Source organism: Synchiropus splendidus, chromosome 13 (genome assembly GCF_027744825.2).
Source record: "Synchiropus splendidus isolate RoL2022-P1 chromosome 13, RoL_Sspl_1.0, whole genome shotgun sequence".
In the NCBI taxonomy this organism is placed as follows: Eukaryota; Metazoa; Chordata; class Actinopteri; order Syngnathiformes; family Callionymidae; genus Synchiropus; species Synchiropus splendidus.
In genome coordinates, this window is record NC_071346.1 from 19,150,253 (window position 1) to 19,157,474 (window position 7,222).

The 7,222-nt window shown below is 39.2% G+C and overlaps 1 protein-coding gene across 1 annotated transcript; it reads left to right on the forward strand.

Annotated features, from left to right (window-relative positions):
• Positions 1-1,804: 1,804 nt before the first annotated feature.
• On the forward strand, positions 1,805-4,920 carry LOC128769858 (uncharacterized). The gene is made up of 2 exons (XM_053883898.1): positions 1,805-1,941; positions 2,997-4,920. The coding sequence occupies exons 1-2, from the start codon at positions 1,867-1,869 to the stop codon at positions 4,767-4,769; spliced, it is 1,848 nt and encodes a 615-aa protein (XP_053739873.1). The 5' UTR covers positions 1,805-1,866; the 3' UTR covers positions 4,770-4,920.
• The last annotated feature ends 2,302 nt before the right edge of the window (positions 4,921-7,222 follow it).

Below are 7,222 nucleotides of genomic sequence, written 5' to 3' on the forward strand. Positions count from 1 at the left end.
ATACTGGGAAGTGAAAATTTCATGTTCTAAAGCTTCCCTGACAAGTTATGCCACAATGCAGAAAACGCGTTTAAAGTGAGTTTCGGAACGCCAAACATAAAAATATTGATAACTTTAGAAAAACACTTCAGACTGCTTAGATTTGATGTGCATCTACTAGAAAGACCCTTTCTGCTATAGTGGGAGGTGAAAATTTCATGTTCTGAAGCTTCCCTGAGTAGTTGTGGCACAATGCAGAAAACACGTTTAAGGTGAGTTTCGGAACGCCAAACATAAAAATGTTGATAACTTTTAAAAAACACTTCAGACTCCTTATATTTGATGTGCAACTAGTAGAAAGACCCTTTCTGCTATAGTGGGTCGTGAATATTTCATGATCTGAATCTTCCCTGAGAAGTTATGGCACAATGCACAAAAGACGTTTTCAGCCTGAGATAAGGTGGGTTTTGGAACGCCAATAATAAAAATGTTGCCAACATTCGTAAAACACTTCAGACAGCTTAGATTTGATGTGCAACTAGTAGAAAGACCCTTTCTTCTATAGTGGGATTTGAATATTTCATGTTCTGAAGATTCACTCAGAAGTTACGGCACAATGCACAAAATGCGTTTTCAGCATGAGATAAGGTGGCTTTCGGAACGCCAAACATAGAAATGTTGATAACTTTCGAAAAACAATTCAGACAGCTTAGATTTGATGTGCAACTACGAGAAAGACCCTTTCTGCTATAGTGGGATGTGAAAATTTTATGTTCTGAAGTTTCGCTGAGAAGTTATGGTACATTGCACAAAATGCGTTTTCAGCCTGAGATAAGGTGGGTTTCGGAAAGGCAAACATAAAAATGTTGATAACTTTCGAAAAACACTTCAGACAGCTCAGATTTGATGTGCAACTACTAGAAAGACCCTTTCTACTATAGTAGGAGGTGAAAATTTCATGTTCTGAAGCTTCCCTGAGAAGTTATGGCACAACGCATAAAATGATGTTTTCAGCCTGAGATAAGGTAGGTTTCGGAACGCCAAACATAAAAATGTTGATAACTTTCGAAAAACACTTCAGACTGCTTAGATTTTAAGTGCAACTACTAGAAAGATCCTTTCTGCTATAGTGAGAGGTGAAACTTTCATGTTCCGAAGCTTCCAGGAGAAGTTATGGCACTGTGCACAAAACGCGTTTTCAGCCTGAGATAAGGTGGGTTTCGGAACGCAAATCATAAAAATGTTAATAACTTTCGAAAAACACATCAGACAGCTTAGATTTGAATTGCAACTACGAGAAGGAGCCTTTCTGCTACAGTGGGAGGTGAAAATTTCATATTCTGAAGCTTCGTTGATAACTTTCGAAATACCCTTCAGACTGCTTCGATTTTATTTGCAACTACTAGAATGACCCTTTCTACGGAAGAGGATTAGGGCCAGTAAAGAAAAAATTTTTTTTTTTTTCTCAGAATTCTGACTTTAATCTCAGAATTCTGACTTTAAAGTCAGAATTCTCACTTTTTTCTCAGAATTCTGACTTTAAAGTGAGAATTCTGACTTTAATCTCAGAATTCTGACTTTAAAGTCAGAATTCTCACTTTTTTCTCAGAATTCTGACTTTAAAGTGAGAATTCTCACTTTTTTCTCAGAATTCTGACTTTAAAGTGAGAATTCTGACTTTAATCTCAGAATTCTGAGATTAAAGTCAGAATTCTCACTTTTTTCTCAGAATTCTGACTTTAAAGTGAGAATTCTGACTTTAATCTCAGAATTCTCACTTTTTTCTCAGAATTCTGACTTTAAAGTCAGAATTCTCACTTTGTGACGTTGAGCAATGAATTGTGGGGCGGGAAACGTCAGATCGCTGTGTAGCTGTGAAGAGACAACATGTCATCGACCAGTGACTTTTTGCGCAGTCGAGGAGTTTCAGAGGACATCATCTCACTTATGGAGGAGCAGAGGGTGAGTAACATATTGCCTTCATTTGGTGACTGTTGAGTACTTAAAGGAAATGCTCCATGTAGCTTGTAGCTTCGCTGCTAATTCATATCACATTGATGGGATCTACCCGCGAGAATATGCAGATTAGGAGTCGTTGGTTCCTTCAGACAAAAGTATTCAAGAGACAGTCCAGATACGTCATGGTGACGTCATATAGCATTTGTAGAACTCGGCGACACTTTGCATCCAGCCCCTTTGCTTGCTTGACGGAGCCAGCGATCCGGTAATTAAGGAAGAGGCAGACACCGCTCCTCATACACAACATTGCTTTCATTAAATCAGTCAAATATACGATTGTAAAATAACAGAAACTGTGCAATCACTGAACAAACAGACAACATTTGAACAAACCAGCACGTCTTGACGCTATTAACCATCGTGCCATTAACATACATGCACATGAGCCAGTAATCTCCTGTCTTTGGTGACTTATTTTGCAGACATTCACATGTTCAGCGCACAAAAGAGACGTATCTAATGTTCTAGAGTCACCGCCGCCAAGGTGTCAGTGACGATGTGAGTGTGTTTGTAATATATTGGGAACTTGAATGAAGGCAACTGTTCGTTTGGTGCGTGCATTTTATTTTACGCCACACTCACTCGCCGATGCTTCGTCAAGCCTGTTTGCCAACAAAAACCTTCCCTTAACCATCGCTAATATCAGTGCACTCCACTCCACTAACACCTACTAGGGCAACAACACAGTCTATAACACGGTTGTTAATTATATTTCTTGTTCTTATATTGCTCGCATGCTTCACGCTGCTGCTGTCGTTTGTTGTCGAATGTGTTGAATCTAATTTTAGACTCACTAAGCTTATTTGAATCTAAGTAGTTTTGAAATAATATTTTTAGGCATATATGTACATCACAAATTATTAATATATTTCAACGTGTAACAGTTGCAGCATTTTTGTCAGTTTGTATTTTATTTACAATTTTATAATGCTTACAATACTTTGTGATTCTGTTATATTTTAATTGATTGTCTTTTTTTTGCTGTTTTTCTTGTGCAGATTGATAGTGACGTCATCTCACTGATGGATGATGAAAGTCTTGCCAATTACATCCCCTGTTATGGAGACCGAATTGCTCTCTTCAATTTTTGCAAGACAAAACAGCCCCCATTAAAAAGAAAAAACGGACTTTTGGAAAAACTCCGTGAAAAAATGAAACTCAGAAATGAAAGTGCGAAAGGGGACACTGCCTCAAAAACGAAAATACAACAGATTAAGAGGCAGAAAACCACAAGAAATGTTGCGATTGGATGGATACACAATGATGGAAAAATAGCAAAACAGGTGAGGGAGAAGCAGGGAGGAGGTACCAGAAAGGTTAAAATGTCCACAGAAGCTGGGTTAAAGGACATTCTTGAGGAGGGAAAAAAACTGTTTTTCCCTGGTGGAATTTCTCCTAAAGGATCTGAATTGGACTTCGAGTTTGAGGTGTGGGATTTCAAACAGAATTGCCTCACTGATGACACCTGCCAGTCCATTGGCAATATGTACGAGGCAGCAAAACTGACGTTGTTGCGTTTTTACATTGCAACAAGGCGAAAAGATGAGCAAGATGATGCCAGCACAACGACAGGGGAAGTCTTGGCTTTGTCACACAATGGCAGTGAAAACAACTCTGCAGAAATTGAGGAGGTCACAGTTGAATCAAGTGAAGTCTACGTATCTTTGGACATTTCTGTTGATTCAGAAATTACTTTTGGTCCCACATATGATGCAGAGGAAGATACAGAGGTCACATTGATTTACGATGGTCCAGCTATGCCTCTCAGTCCACCTGATCCACCAGATGCGATGACAATAACTGTTCACTACTCTGACACATTGAATGATATGATTACAGCTTTCTCTGATGACGCCATCTTGAACAAATCACTGAATGTGAAACGCATATTACCAGATAATAGAGAAGAAGCAGGTGTTGGATCTGGAGTGCTGAGGGATGTTCTTAGCTGCTTCTGGCAAGAATTCTATGAACGATGCACCCTTGGTACAATAGTTAAAGTGCCATTCATCCGCCATGATTTTCCTGAGGAAAAGTGGAAAGCAGTTGGGAGAATCCTTGTTAAAGGTTACCAAGATTGTTGCTATTTCCCAAACAAACTTGCATTTCCCTTCCTCGAACAAGTGCTTTTCAACTGTGTTTACAGTGATCCAAAAGCCCATTTCCTGCAGTTTGTGAGCAGCCAGGAACGAGATGTGTTGATGGAAGCAATGAAGGACTTTTCTGAAGTGGACCTAGATGATCTTGTTGAAGTACTTGACAGCTATGGATGTAGAAGGAGAATCACAGCTGAAACCTTTCCCACAATACTGCTGGAAATAGCACACAAAGAGCTGGTCCAAAAGCCCATGTTTGTTATAGACTGCTGGAGGGAGGTTACTCTTCAGCATATCTCCATCAGTCCTGAAGCACTGAACAAATTGTGCTCTGACTTGCAACCAACTTCAAAAAAAGTCTGCCAACTGCTGAGATTTGCGACTGATTTAACCCCAAAGCAGAAAGAAGTGGCAAGTCATCTGAAAAAGTTCATCAGAGAGTTGGATGAAGTCAAACTTCAGAAGTTTCTCCGGTTTTGCACTGGCTCTGATCTTGTTGTTACAGACACCATTCTTGTGGAATTCCAGGAAATGACAGAGTTCACGAGAAGACCCGTGGGGCACACCTGTGGGAAAGTTCTGCATATTGCTGAAAGCTATGAAAATTTCCCAGATTTCCGATCAGAATTCAATGCAGTTCTCGAAAGCAATATTTGGATGATGGACATTGTTTAATTGTTTTGCACCCTTAACTAGAGGAATATAACGATCTAAAAAGTTCATGGGCTTCATTTAAAAGAAAGCCTAAGATGTTATACTTACTATTGGGAAGTTGTTTCAGCAGCTGCATTGTTTTATATGGATATATACCATGCTGCTACTATGAAGAGTAATATTTTATTGCATTCAATAAACTCACTCTTCTACAACTTTGTATTTCTGTCTTCACCTGAGTGTTTATTAAGTGTGTAAATATGAAGGGTCTCATAATGTTGTTCATATGTTTTGTAAAATGTTTTTTGCAATACATAGTACTTCAAAAATATTTATGGAACCAATCGAAACTAAAAAAAACGACATTGTAGACAGCGAATTAATACACAGGAAAATATTTTCTGTCACTCATTTTGGTAGGTGAAGTTTTACATAGATTCATCACAACTCAGGTGAAATGTTTAATGCCCTTTTATTTATTTGTGACTTACAGAAAATACATTTAAAATGTCGTGTGAAAAATCACAATACGTAAACTCAAAGGACAAAAAATGTGTAGAATTCATTCTCTTAATGACACAGTTAGATGCCGAAGTTTTAATAAATATTACATCAATAGACTTGTCATACAATCTTCAATATTTCTCCCCTCAATGTAATGTACAAATCACTTGCAGCTAATGGATCTGATGGAGCATGCCATTCATTTTCCTCCATGAGCAGACAACACAGCTCAAAAACAGTTTCATCACAAAGAAAACGGGGCTTTTGGCGTGCACTCTTCCATACATACAATGACCTCTTCCATTTCAGCAGATTTCAGTCGATCCTCAGCACTGTGAATGGCAGGGAATGAATACATGACGACTGGCCGACCTGAAGCTGCATCACCGGTCAACCTTGATCTTATTTTGTGGGAGTTCCATGTGTTCACAACTTCATCCAGCTCATCCTGCCCAAAAAGCGGAATAGTTAAGTATTGATATTATTGACATTTTGCCCAGCAACTTTATTAACATTCAATTTGCTTGTTTGAGTCATCCCATCTACAGTATGCACTATGCAAAATGACAAAAGTATCTGTAGTACGTCTGACTGTCTTACTTCAAGTATTTCGGAATTAAATTTTTACCATAGATTAATTTCAATGCAGAAAAAATAATATGCACAGACAAAGTCTTTTACCTGCATCAGATTGAGAAAGCAGAACTGGATGAGGCTTTTATCCAGAAAGTTTCCTGTGAAGTGACCATCATCCTGAAGAGTTTGAAATAAATTCATCCAGAATTGTGCACTCTGTTTACGGAGGGTGGTCCACCATCCTTCAATGCGCTGATTGGCGGTACTTCTTCCATAAAGGAAACTTTTGTCCCCTGCAAAGCTATCTGAGTGGTTTCTTCGCAAAAACATTTGCATCTGTTCAACATGGCCATTTTCTGTGCCCCTGTCAGCACGGATCCTTTCTGGGCATGCACCAATGCGTGAAACTGTTTTAATAAAGTAACTTGCAACCACCTTCGGATCATTGTTTGTGGTGTAGACCTCTGCCCATAATACGTATCGGCTAAATCCGTCAATGCAGCCATGGATGCCAATCCCATAGGGTTTCAATTTATCATAGCCATCCATGTGCCAAACAGCATTTGGTCCTCTGCAGCTGTATTGCCGTCTTCGTAGGCGTCGTGCTCTTCTTAATTCCACACCAACGGGGTCAATCATTTTTATAATTTGCCGTATTGTGTCTTGTGACACAACAAATCCTTTCTGAATTGCTCGTAGATGAAGCCATCGATAACCTTGCATCTGCCCACTCGTCATGATCTCTTGCTGGATAAAAGCCAACACACTCCCAGGTCTGACTGGTTCTTTCTTCGATACAAACCAAGTCTTCGGCATATTCTCTTCAGAGTCCGAATACTCATGACAGTCTGAGCATGATGTGCCACTACTGCCAGTATTTCTTTATTGCTGAGTGAAAGTCTAAAGCACAGCTTGATGAAGTCATCCAAATCTGGCTTTTCAGCCGCCACTGTGTGAGTTGTAGCCTCCATCAGTCAGTTTATCTGCACAAGAAAAGATAAAAACCAATCATATTTTAGAATTACTGAAATAATGTAGCGTCTGACAAGACAGTATGCATATTATATATTTTGTAAATAATAATGTTCGCATTTATGGTGTTGTGTCAGTTTCAACAGTTCACTCCACTCATCAACCTTCCCAGTTAGTAGTAAAGTACAGACGTGTGTGTGCATATGTGTGTCTATGTGTATATGACATCACCGTGACATATATGGATTGTCACGTCTGTCTCTTTTTTATGAATTAGCAGCGAAGCTACAAGCTACATGGAGCATTTCCTTTAAGTACTCAACAATCACCAAGTGAAGGCAATATGTTACTCACCCTCTGCTCCTCCATAAGTGAGATGATGTCCTCTGAAACTCCTCGACTGCGCAAAAAGTCACTGGTCG